The sequence below is a fragment of the Rhea americana genome, unplaced genomic scaffold (genome assembly GCF_003343005.1).
Source record: "Rhea americana isolate MKP2758 unplaced genomic scaffold, rheAme1 scaffold_255, whole genome shotgun sequence".
NCBI classification, from domain to species: Eukaryota; Metazoa; Chordata; class Aves; order Rheiformes; family Rheidae; genus Rhea; species Rhea americana.
In genome coordinates, this window is record NW_028186374.1 from 829,920 (window position 1) to 851,343 (window position 21,424).

At 41.7% G+C, this 21,424-nt stretch overlaps 1 protein-coding gene across 5 annotated transcripts in view; it reads left to right on the forward strand.

Annotated features, from left to right (window-relative positions):
- Positions 1–21,424, forward strand: part of NPRL3 (NPR3 like, GATOR1 complex subunit) — a 49,541-nt gene that overhangs the window by 14,775 nt on the left and 13,342 nt on the right. For all 5 annotated transcript variants that reach the window (XM_085307221.1, XM_085307220.1, XM_085307223.1 and 2 more), the window contains 6 exons: positions 1,446–1,599; positions 2,447–2,528; positions 10,432–10,569; positions 11,332–11,488; positions 13,419–13,525; positions 14,785–14,914. In XM_085307221.1, the coding sequence (XP_085163347.1) occupies positions 1,446–1,599; positions 2,447–2,528; positions 10,432–10,569; positions 11,332–11,488; positions 13,419–13,525; positions 14,785–14,914 (768 nt within the window). The remainder of the gene's footprint in view (positions 1–1,445; positions 1,600–2,446; positions 2,529–10,431; positions 10,570–11,331; positions 11,489–13,418; positions 13,526–14,784; positions 14,915–21,424) is intronic.

The window sequence follows — 21,424 nt, forward strand, 5'->3', positions numbered from 1 at the left end:
CTTTCTGCAGTTGAGAACAAGGTTTCACAGGATAGTTATTCCAGCAATCAAGAATCAAGAGAAGTCGTTCACCTTCTGAGACCTGCAGGTGCTCCAGTGTTATACCTTGGGAGATTCTTAGGTCAGGAAATGCCAAATTTGCAATTGCAAGAGTTGAGCTTAAATTTCACACATTAAATTCTTAAGGAACTTTGATGTTTTAGTGCCTTGATAAGCACCAGGATTGGTTGTAGGTAAGTATATATGGATATGGGTGCAAACACATGCGTTTGTCCAGCTTGGGTCAGGTGGAAGCAGCAGTGTTGAAAACAGCGCTCCTTCTTTCACAGTATTGTGAGAAATTGSTGAAGGATGATGAAGGGATTCTCCGTAAAAATTGCTTTCTTTGTGGTTTGGCACTGTTTAAAGCTGTGCACTAAGTTGTATTTGCCAAATGAGACACTCTTACTTSGTACACATCTGCAAAGTCTCTGGAAAGTTCTGTTTCCTAGCCCGGCACAGTGCACTGCGAAGTGTGGGTGGAGGTAGTCGCAGATAAAGACGGAGCCCATCTGCCGTGGGCAGACAGCAGGCGAAGTCCCAAGGGCTATAATCAGCACTGATCCTGCTGTTTCACCTTCGGTGTTACTAACGTGTCGTGACTCAGCAGAAAGAGTGGCGTTCAGAAATGCTGACTCACAGTTTGCTGGTTTCCTTGCCAAGTTATCGGTTGCTTGAACCTTAAATTCCTTTAAATGTCTTAACAAACATGAAGCAGCTGCTTATTGTGCACTCTCTGCCTAGGAGTCATGGGGTCTCCCCTTATCAGCTCTTCATGCCCGATAGAGCTTTCTAGCACTTTCGTTCTGCAACGTATGCAGTGTTTATAATAAGGCAGGTGTTTTGGGAGCATGAATCCAAATTCATTGTGGTTTTGGATTAAAGTGTGCTATTAATTCTTACCTGATTAGCATTTGTCCTGTCAAYGTGTGAGGCAAACATCACTATAGCAACATGGAAAGAAGGAGCTATGTTAAAGGCACTACCGTCCTTAAACTCCCAGTGAATTTAATCTGAACATTGTCATGTCTTCCTTTCAAGTAACTTGAAACTTTCCTTTCTTGATATGTGAAATTGAGTTCTGTGATCTCTCTGCTAGCAAAGGGGCCAGTAACGACTGGAAAAAATAAAACAAGTGAATTACGCTACTCCAAGTGTTACGTTCATTCAATGCACATGGACAAACATAGAAATCCCTCAGTTTCTTCTTCCTTGCTGTTGGACATCTCTGCGCTTCTGCTTTACTGCTTTTTCAGAGAAATCTCCTTTCTTTTACCCCTTGCCAAAGAGACTGAATTTTGGTATCTATTGAAGATAATTAATTTGATTACCTGTCCATCACTCTAGTTCCATATATGTGATTGTGGCTAAATGACTGAGCAGTTCCTGTTCTGTGCTGCCTGTAGGCCAACGCAGATCCATCAGTGATAAACTGCTTACACAATCTCTCCCGGCGGATTGCCATCGTCTTACAGCATGAGGAGCGCCGTTGCCAGTACCTGACCAGGGAGGCCAAGCTGATCTTAGCCATTCAGGATGAAGTGTCTGCAATGCAAGAAAGTAAGTCTGCAGCTTAGCTATGTGTAGGAACATGCAAGTATTTGTCCAGGAACACATTTTCAGAGAAGTGACTGAGCYTTGTTACGGTTTTCCTGTGATCAGCATGAACAAGTTCTGGTGCTCTTCAGCATTTTGACTACTTTTGGCACATTTTGCCTCATCCAAAATSACTCTTCCTTTGCAGACATGTCAGCTTTTCAAGTGAAGTAGATTGAGTTGGCAAGGGAAGCAACCAGTTCAGACTGATCACTGGAAAGTGTATGCTAAACCATCACGTTTGGATGTGCTTTCCAGGCTGAGATGGAAGAATTCATATGTAAACTGCTTCACTCGACATTGAGCAGGTTTCCCAAGCTCTAATACTGTGTGCAGAGTCATCAGAGACTTCCCGTGAGGGAATTTCACTCTTTTATGTGTTCTTTCTATGGCTAACAGATCGTTACACAGCATTTTTATAGACTGTACTTCAGAGCAACTTCTGATAATAATGTGCAGTTTTTAAAGTGAACAGTATCTGACACTGATGCRTTGTATTTCTCCTGATTGAAAATTAAAACAAACACGTGTATAAAAACAAACAAAACCACTTAAAATAGTCATGTGTCAAATTCACAGATACATTGGTTTAACYGAATTGAATTTCAGAAGTTGGCAGTAATTTACTATTATTATCTCCAGTTAAATTATTGTAAAAGCTCTGGAAAATAAATGTAGATTAAAAAGATACAGAATCCATCCCTGTCTGATCCTTGAAATTGTTATAGTAGCACAAACTAAGATACTGGCTGACACCTGGAGGGTGCTTTGAAGTCAATTGTTTGCTTTCTTGTCTTGAAACTTTCCATAGCCACAGAAGGGCCACAATCCCCTTTTCATCACATCCTACCAAAGTGCAAACTAGCCAGAGATCTCAAGGAGACTTACGACAGGTAAGTGGAATTTCTTTCATACTGTGTTACTTCACACTGAAAACCTCTTGGCCTTATCCCTTAGGATGCTACCTTTACTTCGTGCTGCTGAGTTACTGGGATTTGGATTTAAACCAAAAAGAGCAATAGGAGGGCTAGCTGTCAGGTGAAATATGTGCAGTGTTTGTATCCTCACTGTGATCTTGGTCTTCTCTTCGGTATATTATGTTTCTGAAGAGTTAGTGGGTATCTGTCACAACTGTTACGAATTACTATTTTCTTTCCTGGCTCATAGACACGTACTTACAAGTGAATTGTAGAATTGAGAAGTGTCATGACCTGAACTCTAAACTGCATATAAAAGAAAAACGCTGCATCTAGCATTCAGGGCAATGTTGGATACTGCTCTGGCTTAATTTGATTATACGGTGCATGTTTGGACAGTGAGTTTGAATTAGCTGGTGAGACTTGCAGCAGAATGGAAAGTGTAACATGCTGTTTCTTGACTGGCTTAAAGGTTCTGGCAGGGATTTCAAAGGATTGTAGAGTTAGTGTTGAATTTCAGCAGGATTTGGGCACCTGCCTCCTCCAGCTTCTGTTCTGACAGCATGTCAGTGCTAACTCCTCATGCAGAGCAGACAACTTTGTTCAGGACATGTTTGGTGAAGGAACTTAACAAAATGTCAAGGAGCACAGGTGTCTTTGGTGGAGAAGATGGTGTGTCCCTTGATTAGGCTTTTAATCTGGGCTTGGGAGAACTGCGCATAAGGTCCTTGACTGAACCGTAGCACGCCTTGTATGATCTTAGACAAACCCTTTAGTCTCTCTCTACTGCATCTCCTCTTGTTCAAAGGGAATAGTCACAATACCCCTGTAAGGTAGGGCACTGAGAACCTAAATATTTCACTGATTGCAAGCACATTAGAAAACTTCTGATAAGCTGTTCATTATGTTCACAGGTTGTGTTGTTCAGCCTGTTTGAAAGCCATGCTGAATATTGTTTGATACAACACTTATAAAACCTATACTAATTTTTCAAATAAGGCACTCTTTATATAGCCTATAATTCAAAAGCAACCTTTTCATCTACTTATTTTACCCTGTTCCTCCAGTGTTACGTGTTTGTGACTGGGCACACCCTAATCTTGTTTGCAAACATTTTAGGGATACAGTGACATCTTGTGGCATATAGCTGTGAGCAGAACAACGTATAGCCCAAGCTCATGGGATATGCTAACACTTCAGTGAAGTGAGGAAGAACTGACTCCCAAGGAAGAAACACACATGAGTGCTATCCCTGAGCCTTACAATAAGGCAGAGTCTCCCTCGTTTAGGTCTTGTGGGTATGGGAGAGATGATGCATGTTATATTTTGACACTGTTTTGCATGGCATCATCATAAGCAAATGTTAGAAATACACAGTTGGTGAAAGCATAAGGGGACTGTGCGTGTGGTTGGAAAGCTGTGTTTGAGTAATTAGAAGTGTTGTTGGATGGATAGGCAATAAGGTGGTGTTCTGTTAGTGCTTCATATGAGCAAATACAAAATCTGCTTATTGTATCTACAGTCAGATCAGGTGAGAGGGACCGTAGCACCTTACAGGGCAGGGGTAGAATTAAAATAATTTTTGGTCAAGTAGAAGCAACAGTCTAGAAAYTGGATTTCTATTCTGCAACTCCAAGGTGAAGAATTTCTGAGTTACATCAGCTCTGGAGCAAAATCTGTGTGGGCTTTCATGAATCACAAGATAAGGGTTAGTCACAATGATATGGGGCTGCAGAAGAAGCAGATAGATAAGAATGCATTAAAAAAATGGCTTGCCTCTAAGATGGGAAGCCATCCTACTCATCACTGTAAAGCTCCTGCTATAATGAATACTGTGTCCAGTTCTGGCACCACATTTCAAGAAAGATATGGACCACCTAGACAGTGTGGAGGAGTGAGAGTGACCTAAGAGCAAAGATGGAAAGATTTGGTCCGTTTCTTCTAAGGAAAAAAAGACTGATGGGAACTGTAAGTTTTCAAATACATGCAGAGACAATGTACTATTTAAATTGTATAGGAATTTCTGGCATAGCCTTTGGCATAGAGGAACAGCATAGTGAGGCAGAGAGGACGCTTTGAATTGCAGATGAGAGCTCAGCTCCACATTTGAGATTCACCCAAGCTAGCATTTTCCAGGGTCTGCTGATTTTTGCAGTTCCAGTTGRAAGCATCTTGAATTAACCGCAGTTGCTCCAGAAGTGCTGTTAAGCTCTTGCTTTCCTCTAGATGGTGCTGAGGTACTTTAGGCAAGACCCAGCCTGTCCCTTAGCAAGTCCATCAGTACAAATACACATGCGTATGAACTGGCAATTTGCAGGTAATCCGCATCTAGTTCCTAGGACTTTTTTTGATTTCCAAGAACGTTTGTCTGTGATTAGGTCATAAATTTTAATAGACTTGAGAATCTTCCTTCATTTCCCCCCTAGATTCCAGCACTGATGTGCAACAAAATGTAATGGCTTTAGGGCCAAGAAATGCCAGTTGCCGGTACCTCCAGTGCTGAAGGATTCACCAGTTTTAAAATGAGTGTCTTTTTCAAACTAGTGCTCRATTGAAGGAACTGCTTTCAGCAAGTTTTATCTGTAGCTACAGATGGTATGTTAGCTTGATACTAGATAGCKCTGCCCATCTGGTTTTAGCAAACTTCAATTAGCTTTATATCTGAAGAGAAATTAAAGTACGGGGAGTTTTTGTGGAGGAGAGGATTCTTTTGTTTGTTTTTTAATAGACAAAGCGCTTTTATACATTTTCAGCYTGGTGGGATTTGAACAGACTGATGGATCTAGCCCATCTCAGCAGCTCAGGAGGGAGGGGAATAATTGTATAAGATTTAATGAAGTAGTTAATGTTTATGTGATTTGTGTGGCTATACTATAGAGTACAAGCCAAGTAGAGTTAGTTGACATAAGGGCAATCAACGTGTGCTTTGCAAAGAAATGTAAGATCATTTCAAAGCTCTAAGTCGAAACAACCTTCTAGCAAAAATAGATAGACCCAAAACTACAAGCTCAGCCCCACCGAACAAGCAAATACAATATTAATTTCAAGGTAACTGGGATAAACATAAAATGAGGAGTGTGTATGTGAAAGTTTTTATAAAAGATGAGGTAGGATTATCAGTGTTTTGGCAATAGTTGCGAAACACAGGGCTAGCTTTCTCCAGGATACCAGCCAACTTTYGGGTTCCAATTTGAGGGTGATGGCCCACAGCAGATGTTCAAGGTAGAGCATAAAACCAGAGCAAATAAGTTGTGTTCTTCCCTGAAATGTTTCCCAGCTTCCTGCAGTTTGCAGCTCTGGTTATGGTTTGTGTGTATTCAGCAGCCCTCAGTAGATCTCACTTCCCTGAATTAGCGTGCTCCTGTGGGAGCCAATGTAAATATTTAACATCCACAGCATCCTTTGATAAGCAGTGCCATGGCTTAACTGCTTGCTGTGTTTCTTTCTGTTTCTTTTTGAACTTTACTCCTTCTAGTCTCATTAGATGTCTGCTAGGTCTTGAGTTGGAGAGAGAGTGAACAGCTTTTTCCAATTTGTCTACCACGATATCCCCTCTCAGTATCCTGCTGCCTCATCATATATCCCTCGGTATTGCTCATCATGTGTCATCTAAGCCAAGCTCTCCAGCCCGAACTCTTGACACTAAGTAGTCATGGGATAAAATTGAAGGTATTTGGGTGTTTAATAGTTAGAGGATGGGGAAAGCAGTCATTTTTGCCTGGTTAGTGGTGGGGTCTGTGGGAATCTGTGTTCATACCTGTGCTGTGCAACAGATTCGTGTTGATAACTCATCTGGAAAAAGAGGCAATGTGTGAAGTGACAAAGTTTACCAGTAGTAGCAAAGAGAATAAAAATGTGAACAGAGGACGATAAGTTGCAGAAAGGGCACTGGATCCCAATTGGTTGAATGAAAAAACAGCAGATGAAATTCAGTATAGAAAGGTGCAAAGTAATGCATATAAGGCAAAACAACCCTTACTGCGATTACTGCAGATGGATCAGCGAGAAGTTCAGTGCTGTGAAAAAACTCAGGGTGCRGTAAAATAAAAAGCGTAGTTAGGAAGTAAAGTAAAATAAAAWGYGTAGTTAGGAAAGGAGCAAAGAACAACACAGGTAATTCTATAAATTCCTTGCGTAGCTGCACTTTGGAATGCTTTCTGCAATTCTCGGTTTCCCATGTAGGGTTCTTTAGACTGTAAAGGTGCTCTGCCAGCCAGTAAAGCATTCCCGCCTTCTTACAGTCCTGTTTCTTCCTGGTGTGGGTCACTGGCTCGTGATGGGATATTATGGTCTGTGCTCTAGTTTTGCCTTTAGATTGTATCTAATTACTACTATTAGATAAAGATGATTCTACCTCAGTTTCTAAACTGATRTTTCGGTCTCTCCAGGATGGGACCAACGTAGTGGAGTTGCCCCTGTATCTTCTAAGTAAGACGTAGCCTTATAGAGAATTACTTGGGCTCAGTGAGTAGGGATATTCAGATAACGAAACACACCATATCACTGCTTATACAGGTTTGTTTTCTTCACAGTTTTATTTGGTTACGGAAAACAAAGTAGAAGGAGAGCAGATGATTCCATAGCACAACTTTGAAAATCACTTTTCTTGGTACTCACTTCCTTTGCTGATTTTTGCTGTTCCTCTTCTGGGCTGCTGGATCTGCTGGTCCCTAGCCAAACAGTTGTAAAGCCATGGAGAACTTTGAGGCTCACGGTAAAAAGCTTAGCAAATAGATGACTTAATGGAGAATAAGTAAAAATGAAAGACAATTTGAATTCAAACTTCACTTTTCAAGAATCTTTACTATATTTCATGTTGCATAAAGCTTTGCATATATACTGTTGAAATTATTTAATTCTACTGGCCAGCTAAGGGCCGTCACATATCTTGCTGCTGGAGTTTACTCCCAGGCAGGCTATTGGAGATTAAAGTTATTTTCCATTCAAAAGGAGACAAGGGAGGGAAATCCTGTACATAAAGCTATAACAAAGGCTTGAAATTGTACAGTTTTACAGTTGAACACAAATTCAGAAGAATGAAATTAAGATTGAAATCAGAACCGAAAACCTTTCTTTCTTGCTGCCTTTAATTCTAGGTTATTGTTGTATAACGYGCTGTAGACAAAATTTTGCTATGGTGAGTGTAATCGCATAATTAAAGCTTCTGCCTTTGTGCAAATGGAGCACAGAATAAACTGAACCAACCTCGTTTTTTTCCTATTTCCTGAAGGTTAAGCTATGCAGGAAAAATATCCCTGCAAATGTTTCACATTTTTATGTACCTTTGCTTTTTTTTGATAAACCGTTTTGATGACTCWACTAGCTTTCAGGTGCTCTCTTTTTTTTGTTGTCCATTTATTGTCATGTTTTCTTTTTTGAGTATTTGGCTGGGTAGGTAGTGTGGGCAAATACTACTTCATGATACCCTTTGCCTTGCTGTGTTTTAAGAGAATCTGCCTTTCTCTTGTCCATTAGCGTGTGTCTGGTGGAATAAGCAGTGTTATGGGAGTTGCAACATTTAATGCGAGGAAAAATAAAGTTTTTGCTGTGCTTTGCACGTTCCTGCAGGGTCTGCAGCCTCTGAACAGACCCGAGATGGTAGTACCAAGCAGCATGGATTCATCTTTTCATTGCAAAAACATACATATGTGCACCTACATATAATTTGATCTATTTACAACTTGGAAAAAACAGATATTTTTCAGAGTTCAATGCAAGATTCCAGAACAAAACTGTGATCTCTGCTTCTCAAAGCCGTTGTCTGCAGCAGTACAGTGAGACTTTACCTGCTGAGCCTGATCATGCAGCAGGCAGGGCAGAATTTTGTTTGCTCCTTGAGCACTCTGTTGTGGTTTGGTGAATAGTTACACTGGCAGCCAAGGCTGCCCAATGTTTTCGTTTTAAAGCTGAATTTTCAGGACTCTCTGAACCTTGTGTACAACTAGATGAACTTGAAAATGAGCATGGTAGTTTGTGGCCTACAACTGAGTGTTAGGTATAGATGTTTAAATTGCCACATAAAGAGTTTCCAAGACATGTATTCACTCCCTGCTTGCTCCTGGCATGCTTTTAAATGTGTTTTATGTAGAGGGGGAAGTTAGTGGGCGTTATCGACGCGCAAGCCTTACGGCGAGTCTGAACACACAATTTAAAATTCAGACCGCAATTTTCAAAGTGAAAACTTCAAAATTTTATTTTAGGCCAAAAATGCCTTTTAGAAGAAAATTTAATGTCAGAGAATCTACTGAAGGAGCTAGAGGTTCTCTGTCCTCTGAAAACTTGGCCTGCAATGGTCTGCTTGTAGATGGAGACCTAAATGCATATTCCTTGTGATGGGGCCCAATCAAATTGGAAGGCACTAGAAGTTGGTGCCATGGAGTAATTAATACGTGGGAGACTGGACTTGGCTTTCAGGCARAGTTTGATTTCAGGCAGGATTTCTGTAGCCTCTGATACGCTTTGTTCATCCTGGAGGCCGACAGCCTTTAGGCATCTTGAGAAATTCAACCCTCCAGAGCAGAAGAGATTGGCTGATGCTTAAGGTTGATTTGCGAGTTTGTATTTGTTTCAGACTCCCCAAAGGGAGCCCTGTTGTTTATCGAATGAGATGTGGATCAAAAGATGTGGATTATGTTTTTGATACAGATACTCTTGTTTGCTTCGTGGAAGTGAGATTTTGGCAGAACCTACCTTCTGTTTGCATTTGTGCTTTTGAAATCCAGGAGTGAGGGCAAATGGGACTACACTGGCCCAAAACTGAGACTCTGCAATTCTGCTTTTCAGCTGGAGATCCTTTTTTTCGGTCATATATATTCAAATCTCCCAATCTCTGAAATGTTTTCAGGTTCTGAGCTAAGGAAGATTTTGTGTAAAATAGTGACTGCAGGTGAATAGACAGGACAAGTGTGGCTGGGGAGTTTTGTGGTTTTTCTTTGAGTTCACCAGTGCTGTAACATCAGCAGAAATTCCTTTTTGAAGTCTGTTTTTTTGCAGTTTTAGTAGGACATGACTGCAGAGAGGGTGCCTTTGCTGTGTGTACTTGTACATGGGTGCTATAATTAATAGTGCATGCAAGAAAGATGAGGAATTTATAGAGCAGTGTCTAAAACCTGGAAGAGAGAACTACTTGAATGATATTCATTGCTCTAAACTACAAGCTTTCAGTTTTTTTTTCCTTCAGTAAAAGAGGTTTRTAGTCACTTTCCAGCTGAGTATGAGGGTCAGACTTCATTATCATTCCTGAAGTGCACATTCTTTACACTCCAGTCCTGTTCTCTGAAGTCAGCTTAAAGGCTTAGTTTAGCCCCTGTGGTTTCGTAGAATGAAGAAACGATTTAACTACCACGTTTGTGATTTCATGTGACAAGCAGGAGCAAGTTGGTGGAAAACAAACCACCTAGGCAGAGCCTAAGCTGTCTGTTATTATGGAAATACGCTGCTCTGTACAGAAATCTCCTTTTCTTTTTCCTTGAAGAAGTAGATGGAAAATGGTTATAAAAATACTCTGCCCAATTCATCTTTGCCCTGTGCTGCTCTGATCTAGGGAATTTTCCAATGTRATGGCCTTGCAATAACTCTTCAAGAAACTCTTCTTCTCTCTTGAGATAGTGGTGCAATGTTAAGAATAGAGGGAGCAGAAGCTGAGCAGAGTGAAATCTTGCAAATCCCTGCAAAGCCTCATAGGGGAAAACATTCTATAAGTACAAGGTAAAGAAGTCTTTGCAGCTAGGAATCAGCTGACCCTCAGCCAGTCTGGGCACAGGCAAGATGCACTYTGTCTTTTCTTGTTCTGATTCCCATACTGGGGTGAGTCTGAAGCACTGTTTTCATTTGATGTRTATCATAAATGCTCTATGTATTTATTTTCTTCCTATTTTAGTCTCTGTACAACAGGAGTTGTCCGTTTACATATCAACAACTGGCTGGAAGTGAGTTTCTGCCTGCCACATAAAATCCATTATGTTGCAACAAGCTTTATACCCCCRGAAGCAATTGAGAGGAGTCTAAAATCTATCAGGTAAGAATGTGCTGYGTCCTTCCAGGCGGGACCTGTCCTTGCTGCGGTTCACAGCATGGTTCTGCAGGTGGTTTTGCTGGCACAGCSAGAGGGATGCTGCGGCACTGAGCTGTCGCGACAGTGCGGGGCATGGGCTGAAACCAGGCTCCCTCGAGCTGATGCTGGGGTATCGCCATGCTGCCGTATGCATGGTGGTGTGAAGCCATAGCTTTTGTGTTAACATTAGATAGTTATATTGAAAACGGGAGGTAATGCAGTGGGAGAGGTCTCCACGGTTTCCAGTCAGAAGAATTGGGTGTTCATTTTCATCTGTTGGCCTAGAAGTAATTTTACTCTTACAGGAAAGAGAGCCCTGGCCCATTATATATTCTTTACTGCTCACCATATTTACAACTTTTTACCTGCAAGAGTAACTAACTCTTGCTTGCTTCCTTCCTATTACTCTGTTCTGTGTTTAAGTGCACATGAGCAGTCTTCAGTCTAGTTCTTCAGAATTTATTTCCTGTGTGCCAGGACACTGTTTTCATTTTTTTTTTCTAGTCACTGGCGTATCCAGTTATCATGTAACCCTCTGTCCTCTTCTTAAAGGGAGCATCTTATCTTACAGCATAAAAAATGTACTTGTTTTGAACCCACTTACAGCAAAAGGTAACGCTAGAGGTTCCTCACCCGTAGATTCACTATGTATTGTGCTCTGGGARTAACTAAGCCTTCAGGAAAGCTGCAGTTTACTGCACAAATGTATTCCCTTTTTTTCTGCAGGCCTTACCATGCCTTATTACTTCTAAATGATGAGAAGTCRTTGCTTAATGAGCTCCCATTGGACTGCTCCCCTGCCCTGGTGAGAGTAATTAAAACTACCTCTGCTGTGAAGAATTTGCAGCAACTGGCTCAAGATGCTGACTTGGCATTGCTACAGGTATGGGGAATTGTCAGCAGTAGGTGAAATTCTTTTCATTCACGATGCATTTTCTTCCTCCGTGCCAGTAGATTTCTGTTGTGCATGAACATATCAGTTCTTTCAGTGTGAGTGGAGTGCACAGAGAAAGCCTGAGCCTCAGGGTGCGCGGGAAGATCTGAGAGACAAAGATCAGTGGCGACAGAGCTGGGGAGTCAACTGCAGCCACATCAGGATCACTAAATCACAGATGGCTGTAGGATAGAAGGGGCATCTGGAGGTCTCTAGTCCAAACTACTGCCCAGAGCAGGTCCGTTAGATGAGGTTGTTCAGGAATTTGTCCATTGGAATTTTGAATGCCTCCAAGGATGGAGATCCCACAACTCTTCTGRGTCCCTGATGCAAGCACTTGACCACTCTCAGGGTGAAAAACTTTTCCTCGTATCTGATGAGAATTTCCCTTGTTCTGTCCTTGTGCACCTCTAAGAAGAGTGGTGGTGTTATCTACGCCATTGGAGTTCCCATGACCTTCTGTARAAGGCCTGCTAAGCTACAGCTTGTAACCAGGCAGCCATCTTAAAGATGTCTAAGGTAAYAGTGTATGTTGTGCAAGGTATTATACAAGGAAAGAGAACCTGGAAGTGGTGAAGCTTGGAGGAGGTGACTAGATGTCCTGGGAACAAAGAATACAAAAAAAGCATTACCTTGGTCCTTGTTCTCCATGGCTGCCAAAGAATCAGCTTTATGTGCTGAAGAGCTTTGAGAATCATTGCAGCCTTCCTAGCAGTTTCCCTTTATTTAGTACCTTAGTGTATGTCTTTCGTATGGTCCCAGTGAGGAAGCTCCAGTTAGACTTGGGCAAAACTTTTGAGCCAGCWTCTCCAAACCAGCAGCTCTTTTTGACTGCCTTGCCAATATTGACAGCAGAGACTTAAATCTGAGTTGCTCAGGGCGATGTGACAAGCGCTTGAGAAGGGAAACTTTTACAGTGGAGGCAATGAACTGCTGGCAAGCACGTGAGACACTAGGCCACCAAGAAACCAATGCAAACAAATGCAGTCATTGYGGCCCATTTGTTGTTGGACTTGATAATTAAATTGGATGGTACTGGTACAGAGCTGTTCAGTACTTCTAAGAAGTTGATCCACACCAGGGGACACATTCTGTGCTCTGTATGAAGTGGGAGAAGAACACTGGTTGTCATCTCAGATGGTGCTGATCATGTGTCTAGGGCTTCTCTTTCTCAAAGGGAAAGGTCTTGTTCTGTAATAAAATTTCCATACCTGCTTGCAGCAAACTGTGGTGTTATTTGCCATTATATGGCTATGAGATGGACTCTGGAAATTCCCTACTGCTTCTGTAGTTTTGTTCTCCACCAAAAAGCAAAGTTAAATGTATCTAATGGTAGGGTTTGGATTTTATGTCTCMTAGATGCTATTTATGTGGCTCTTCCAGAGCCATTAACAACCACTGACTTGTTTARCATATTCAAATACTTTGTGTAATTCGTTATTGGAATATCTCARTGTCTTAAAAGGACAGTGTTGGTTTCCTTTATGCCTGTGTCATAGCAGAGGCTCATTCTTTTRTTTTTATTTTTCATGTATAACGCTTAGTGCATTGTGTGCATAAACAAAAACGGGTTGTTGTGGCATGAAAAATAACTAAACTTACCTTGATAYGGTTTGAAGAAATTCCTTTGAGGCAGGAATTACTAAGTTGTTTAGAAATGTGAAGCAAACTTCTGGAAATTCATAACCTTGTCAAGTGTTTTTTGATGTGTCACATACTATATCATATCCTGAATTTCTTCTGAAGGCAAAGTGAAAGGATGAAGCATTATTCTCTTTGCAGCTCAAAAAAGTCTTTGCTGTCACTGAATGAAACTGTTGCTGAGAGCCTGAGTTTTGCTTTTTTGCTCCCCTAATTTTGTTTTGTTTCCTCAATGCAGGTTTTCCAGCTTGCTGCACATCTTGTTTACTGGGGAAAAGCAATTATTATTTATCCACTGTGTGAAAACAATGTCTACATGCTTTCTCCAAATGCCAGCGTGTGTCTGTAAGTAGAAGGGCAATGAGTGCTTGTAGTAAGAAAGCTGTGAGAAGCACAGGTATTCCTTCCTTCCGTGTATTACTGGACACAGAGTGGGATTTTTTTCATAGATGAATTTGTTGAGATAGTACAAAACACAAACCATTGCATGTGCTRGAACTTGCAAAGCTACAGATGAGTTTGTCTGGGGTGGGAAGGAGCATGGAAGTAGATCACTGTGTTTCTGCGGTGATGTGGACCCTGGAGACAATATTTACCCTGGGGACCTATTTTTAGTATTTTTAATATACTTGGTCACCGAATGTCCATATCAGGCAAGGTTTTATGAACCTGAAGCAATATGGAAACACAAAATAAAATACCTTAGAATTAAGTTAAATCAGTGAGTATTTCATAGGAATGTCTGTGTATTTGGCACACGGTATCAACTGAAATGAATAAAGAGCAGCAAGTCAGGATGTTGTTACTATGACTATTTTGTTGTTGCCCGTGATAGCATTTTATGTGTGTGTGCTTTCTAGTACACAGAAGGTAAGGCAAGGTAAGGTAACCCGTGTGAGAGAGGATGGTGGCAATTCAAGGAAGATATGGAGGCAGTGGTTGGTATTGCTGCTCCGCTGAACATCTGAAACCTTTCTGTGCAGACTTTTAGAATCTGTGCTGGAACTAGATTATAGGAAAATAATTTYAGATCAAAATTTCTGTGATGGAACTGTAAAAATAGGGCTGGAAGGGACCTTGAGGTCACTTAGGAACAGCTGTGCCAGTGTCGTATGTGGCAGTAGTTTATTTAGCTGTTCTTGGAGATCTTTGTAAATGGAGGACAGAAAATTTTCCTGGTATTTCAGTTGACTCTCCCTTACTTCTAGTCACAGCACTTGTCCTTTTCAGCATAGGCAGGGAGAACAGTCATGTCTGCAGCTGCGTTTTGCTTATTTGAAGGTTGTGTGTGTATCCTGCCCATCCCCAGTTCCTTTGATCAAAGACTGCTCAGTGCTAGATTTTTAATCATTTTTATTGTTCTCCACTGGGTTCCCTCTACACCTTGAGTAATGTATTGGAGCTGAATGTAATGCTACGATGAAAGTACRTATACTTCTTGGTTACTTTTGCAGGATACAAAATGCCTTAAAATATACTTACTGTTTTCTAGATCAGAGAGAATATCTCCTTTGGAAATTGGCACTTCTGTAATGCATAAATACATAAATGATACACTGACCAGCAATATAAAACTGATTTCTGCCTGTACCTCTTTTCTGTAGTTACTCTCCRTTGGCGGATGCGTTTTCTTGTCAGTTCCGGGGCCACAATCTGCCGTCGATGCTTTCCAAGTTCTCCCTCCCAGTTTCACTCTCGGAGTTCAAGAATCCTCTAGCACCACCAGTTCAGGAGGTGAGATGGGGGGAGTGGACAGGAGCTGTCTGGACCTGCAAAGGTGAACAAGAAATGGTGTTGCTTCTGGAGTATCTAGTCAGGAACCTACTAYTGTGGATTTAGAAGTGTGCCGGTTACTATGTTTCCAACTGTATGATTTGTTGTTTCATTACTAGGTGCCAGAAAGCTCTGGCGGTTATCAAGATGAAACTGTATGAATGATCTAATGATCTGTGCTAAAAAAAAAAAAAAAAAAAAAGCATGTTTCTAAATGAAAAATCAGAATGTTGCTTTTCCCTGAGAGATACCGTAGGGAAAGCTGAAATTCTGTTTGGTCTGTTGAAAACTGTCATAAATTAGTAGGGCTCAATGCATGTTCATGCATTTCTCACAGTCACAAATAAAAGACTGGTTTTATTATATTTTATTATATATTGCAGCTACTTTAAATTCACAATCTGAGTTTAAAACTATGCAAACTGTCTATTCACTTAGCTTTCTAAATGAATCTGAAATTGCTTAAAGGCGAATCCAGGAAGTAGACTCAGCATGTAGTCAACAGAAGTGCATGTGTTACAATATTAGCATTTTAATATTCATGGATTTGGGATTTGTGTGTTATTGTTTTGCACAGGTTATGGCTTGAGGGGGTGTCTGGGGATTGGTGAAATATGAGGAAGAACTAAATAACGTGAGCCCGCTGGCTGGTACTGTTGCATTTCCGGCCGAGGAAGCTCAGACCTCTGAGCACAGCTCAATGCGGCAAAGTGAACACAGGCAAATTTCTTTAACTGATTTCTTGTAGCGTTGTTTGCCAGCCTTCATGCTTTGACAACTTGCTGTCTATGAAATTAGCCACTGTTCAAGCATCTAAAAGATTGATATCAGTTGTGCAGTCAGGCAAAAGACAATTTTATTGTAATTACAGTTTGACAGAGATTGTGATCAGAGATAAAGATAACTGTTTATGTAGCCTGTAATCTCRGTAGTATGTATTGGTTAGCTGCCATCTTTGGCTACCTTTTTTTGTCCGTACTTCATTGAAGTTACTGACAAACCTATGACTTGAAAATTTAAGCTGAATTAACAACATTAGTTTCAGTTTAGCTGCTATAGCTTTAGGAGGCATTCTTATTCTTGGTACTCCTTTCAGAATTAATTGTTTGCCTAAATACTCTCCTTAAATACTTTTGGTTGTTCTCAGACATCTTTTGTTTAAAATTATACATAAAGTCTGCTGCTTACTGCTGCAGTTGTGTGGAAAATCTTGAAATAATAGTACATGCTTACCAGAGTTGGATTGCAAAAAATGACTCTTTTGGAGCAGGCATCTCCTCTCCAATGCTCATCTGGCCGTGGTGGTGTCTAAAGCTTAACGACAACTTGTTTTTATCATCCATTCAGCATATGTGAAAGGATGAGGGGAGATACAGTGAAAAGCTACGGAAGTGCCTCTGACGGAATGAAAAGGGGACACGAGAACTGTAGTTGCAGAGGACTCAGAGCTGTATTGCCAAGACATGTGTGTGCAGATGAAGGAGACCCCCAGAGACTGGTGGGCTGCTGTGAGGCATGGTTACTGCATCTTCAAAAAGCAAAGCGTGCCAGTGCTCGGGGGAGTTTTGGACTAGAGGGAGCCTTTAGATGTTTTCATATCAGTTCATTAATACAGGAAAAGGGTTTGCTTCCGCATTAATTTACCTATGGAGAGATCTTTGTAGCATTGTTTTGTTAGGAACTCGTCTTTTAGGGGAGATGAATCCAGCCATATCTGGGGTAGTCAAGCTCCAATTGTAATTCACAGAGATCTAGTTGACAGAGCAATTAATCTGATGAAACGTGACTGTTGTAGCAATAAAAGATCCTGCACTCTGAACTGTAAATATTGTTATATTGTATTTGCCTTGCCTTTGGAAAAAACAACAAAGTTTGGACCTTTCACCATATTTTTATTCTTTGGGTACATAGGAAGGGATTTTTTTTTTTTAATTTTGAGGAATTTCCCTAGTAGTCTGTTATCTTGTGCTTTTCATCATGCTGACAGTACTGTTCCTGTATTTCTGACAGTCAGTTGTACTGGAAGGTCAGTATGGGGGGAAGGGTTATATTTTYGTTAGAAACTGCCACAGTCTCATGGCATCCATCCCATCTGATTCTTGCCTTAAGTGTGGGATTGGCTCCCTCCTTTGGCATGTGTTTCTGGAATGGCAGAAAATGTGAAGGCTTTAAAAGCTTTCCTGTTTTGTACAGTGCACTTTAATAAAGAATTCTTCCTCCTGTTCCTATACAAAGCCATATTTCTTTATTTGAAAGAGGACAAAGTTATTTTTGTTTGTTTGCTGTTAAATGGGTAGAATTTCTCCATTCCTTTGGATGCATGAAAAAATATGACACTGGTATTTTTATATTTGGGATGCTATGGCATTTGTTGGCTGGCAGGAGATAACTGATAACCTGTAATACCCTAAGTGAGTCAAGAGTGCCTTGAAAGTTTGAGTGCATGTCTACCTTCTGCTCTTGGTCCTCTGTCTTACCAAGTAGAAGGTGTGTGGTCAGTGGTATCTCCCAGAATGGCCTGTGMTCCCAAGCGTGCCATACATTAGAGATAGGAATTTTTCTTGAGCCCTTCCTCTTGATCTTTCTCCTTGCTTGTGATGGCAAGCTGCATATTGCAGTTGAACCCTGGTTTTATCATATATTTATCATGTATTGGGGTCCCATGCTTAGGATTTGCAGGATATGCAGGTATACATATAGTGACCTTTTAATTAGCTTCTGCTTTTCTGCATTTAACCTGCCTTGCTTGGATAGCAGTGTTGCAGCAGTTTGAGGATGAGCCTGCACCTATGGCTTAGACTGATCTAAAGGTATCTTGGTGCTGCTCCGAGAATGAGGCCCTTTTCCCCCTTCCCACTCTCCAGTGTGTGCACACATGCCTTCTTCCTTAACCTCCTCCCTTTGCGCGGGAGCTCTGGCCCAGCTTGCCTCTGTGTACTCAATTTGTTTCTGCCCCCCTAGTATTCTGCCGGGTTAGCGGGTGGCATGGGCTCCAGGAAGCTTCAGGAAGCCCTAGGGCTGGGGCAAAACAAGGGAGGGATCTCTGCAGCTGGGAAAACAGAAGCAGACCTCCCTCATTTGACTAGTCAACTGTTAGCTCTGCTGTGCCATGTAGTGTCACCTGGAGTTTCTGCAATCCACTCCAACTTGGGATTACGTCTCTCAGCAGTCACCAGTTTTGTTCACGCTGCTTGTGCTGGATCTCACCAGCGTATGGCCCTGAGGTGAGGGGATCCTTAGAGCTTATACAGTAGGGAGGCTTGTCTTCCCTTTGGAATAAAAAGTTCTTACTGGAAAAGAAGCAGTCTACATCTCCTCTCTCCCACCCCTAAAGAAACTGTCCTTTGCTCTGCTACCTGTGACTGCTTGGTTGCTGTCCCCATGCTGTCCACTCCTTTGTGTGGCCTAGCATTGACATGACTGCACAGCAGATCAGAATGGAGTTAGGGCTGAAAACTGATCTTGCTTTTTTGCAGGGGAAGAAAAARGAAAGTGTGAGAAAATGAAGTATTATTAAATAACTGAGTGAGTAATTGGTTAAAAGATAGGTTAAGATTAAATGCTTAGTTTTACAGTAGAATGATGAGGTCACCAGTGAAGTTCAGCTGGTCTCTGTAGTTAAATAGACCTTGTAAAATATATTTGTAGATATCTGAAAAAGGCAAGAGACAGTCATTTGACACAGTTGCTAACATTAACAGCTTGGGGTAGGGAAGATAAGAGCCAACTGTGAGGAACTGCAGGACTGTCAGTGTCCAAAGATGATAACTGAAAGGGGGGAATAATAGTCTGATTCTGCTTGGGAACGAAACCTTGGGATTCTGATTGGGACGTTCCATTAAAAAGTCTGTTCTGTGTTTGGCAATAGTCCAAAAAGCAATTTGGCTATTCAGTATAATAAGGAAAGGAATAAAAACCAAAATGGACACTCATGCCTCAAACGCAGTTTGCAGTTCTCGTCTCCTCATCTCCAAAGGCTACAGCAGAACTTGGCAGGGTACAGAGGAAGGGTAAGCAAAGGTGGAACAATGTCTGTGGGAGAAACAATTCTCTTTGGCCTGGAAAAGAGATGTGTGTGAAGAAGGTGTGAAGAAGATGAACAGAGTCTTGACTGTGAGCCGTCACCCCAGTTCGGCTACTGGAAGGGAGCTAAAGGAAGAGAGCAGATTGAAAGAGAAAGAAAAGCAATGGCTTTCACAACACATCAGGAAAAACTCGTTTTTTCTGGGGTGTCGCAGGAGTGACCCAGAAGTGTGGGCTCAAAAATGACTGGGAGAATTCATGGGAGAAAAATCCATTAAGGGCTGTTAAATAGGGAATTACAGCTTCTGCCTCAGGAAGTCCTGATCTGCAAATCGTTGGCATCTGGGAGAATCCACTCTGGAAGCAGCCATGTTCATCCTCCCTTTCSCTCGCCATGTGCTCTAGGCTGCTGTCAGGCAGGAGGCTGCAGTCACTCTCAGTGCTGCGTTCTTACGGCATGATACAGCAGCTGGTCTTGCTTGCCAGGGAACTTGGCAAGCACCACCGGTACTTCTGTCCTAGGGCAAACAGTGACCAGGATTGATAGACAGAGTCAGATCTTTTCTGTCTGTGCATGCCAGTCCAGATTGTGTTCAAGGWTCTTTAGGATTTTAAAAAAGGAGTTTGGTAGCTCTGTCACAGTCAAAGTGGTATTGAGAACTTAGATTTTCAAGCTGTGCCACTGTAACTGGRTATAAACTTGTCATTTCCGATCATAATGAGGATCCTCCCAGCTCTGCTGTACAGCTGGGATACTGAATGGCTAAATATGTCTGAGCAAGTTGCTTTGAGTATAGTCCACAAACATGTTCCTCRATATTGAGAAGAACTCAGTTGCATGTGTATGTAGCTTGAGGGCAATATTAGCTGCTTGGACTGGCTGTCTTGACCAAGAAGGTTTGAGATAACATACAGAAGCTAAGGGCAAGAAGGGCCTCAGCAAGCACATTAACATTTCATCTCAAAGCCACTTCTGCCATTTGTCTTCCTGTTTGGGATCAYTCTGTTTTCTTCTGCCTTAGAAAAATATGGTTTATAAAGAGTTTAGYAAACTTTTCTGCCCAAAAGAGAATCTGCTCCTTCTCTGGGTAGAGCTATCAACTTTTTGATCTTTTTCTTGTTGATAAGCTAAGATAACTTTTCTCATTGTAGTGGTATGAGCGAAAAGTATAGGAGAGCTRTGAGCTTTGATTTTAGGACCATATTCAGCTTATCTGAAATTATAGTCTTATCTGAAGGGTCTCTTTCAAATTCCTTTTAAAAATGGATCTGAAAATAATCTAAGTCGGGTTGTACATTTGTGGATGCTCTTTCTCCGAAGATGTATGTAGTAGGTAGGTACATTTTTTGCCTGCAAAATAAAGAGAACCGTTCAGTTTTGATAAAGAGCGTGTGTGGCTGTGCACAGAGGATGCCCACCTGGCTCCCAGGTACGTGTCGCCCTGGCTCTCGAATGGCCTCGCTGGCCTGTTGAGAGAACGTGCTCATGGCCGGGAGCTGCAGAGCGGCCACGCGAATCCTGTGCTCCTGTCCCTGTATGCCATTGCTGGAGTGGCCAAAGCTGATCTGAACTTCAGAGTTCAGAACGCACTGCTGAAGTAGAAGGGGGTCCCAGCCGTCCGAGGAGCGTTGCTCAAAGAAACTGTCAAGGGCGGACGTGTGTTTGTGTGCACGTGCGTGCGTACAAGCACGTAGAAGAAGAACAGATTACAGTGACTGGTTCCTTGAAGTGTGTTGTGAGCCATCTCCATTTTTCCAAAGTCTTTATTACTGAGATCTCTGGTGACCGTGCAATGGTGGGGTTCTCGGTTTGTGCCGGAAGACGCGCGATCTCTCTTCYCTGCCTTGAGGAGCAGACATGGACTAACAAAGGAGACCTTTCCAGCCGTAAGGGTAGAAGGAGTAAATCAGTGTGAATGAGATACCCTGTTTCCTGCCTGCATCATCTTCACTACAGTAGCTCCTTATAATAATGCATATTGCTATTATTATTTTAACGATCTAATTCTTMTCTTGATGAGACTAGAATAACTGTGGCAAAAAAAAACAGATGGGAAGGTATGACAGCTCTCCCTGCACAAAGCACGTTTAGCTTTTCGGTTTTGTTTTAATAGATCTGGCTGTCCTGTTGGGATTCAGGCAGCCAGTAGATGAGGCCTCTGCCTTACACATTAGGAAAACTTGCCCTGCTTTGTGCAGTCGTGCAGCGGAAAATGAGTGTGCACGTCAGGGGATGGGAGTAGGAGGGGAGCTGCATGCAAATACTGAACAGACCGTTGTGGTTTTTTGAGAGACGCACTGCAAATGAGACTGTTCTGCTGGGCATCTGGAAGACATCAGGAGTCATGGGAGTTTTTGCTGGCAGAGGGAGGGAAGTAGTACTTAGGTGCATTTATATTCAATTAGACTAGGTATGAAATTAGCATTTATCTGCATGGCAATTTAAAA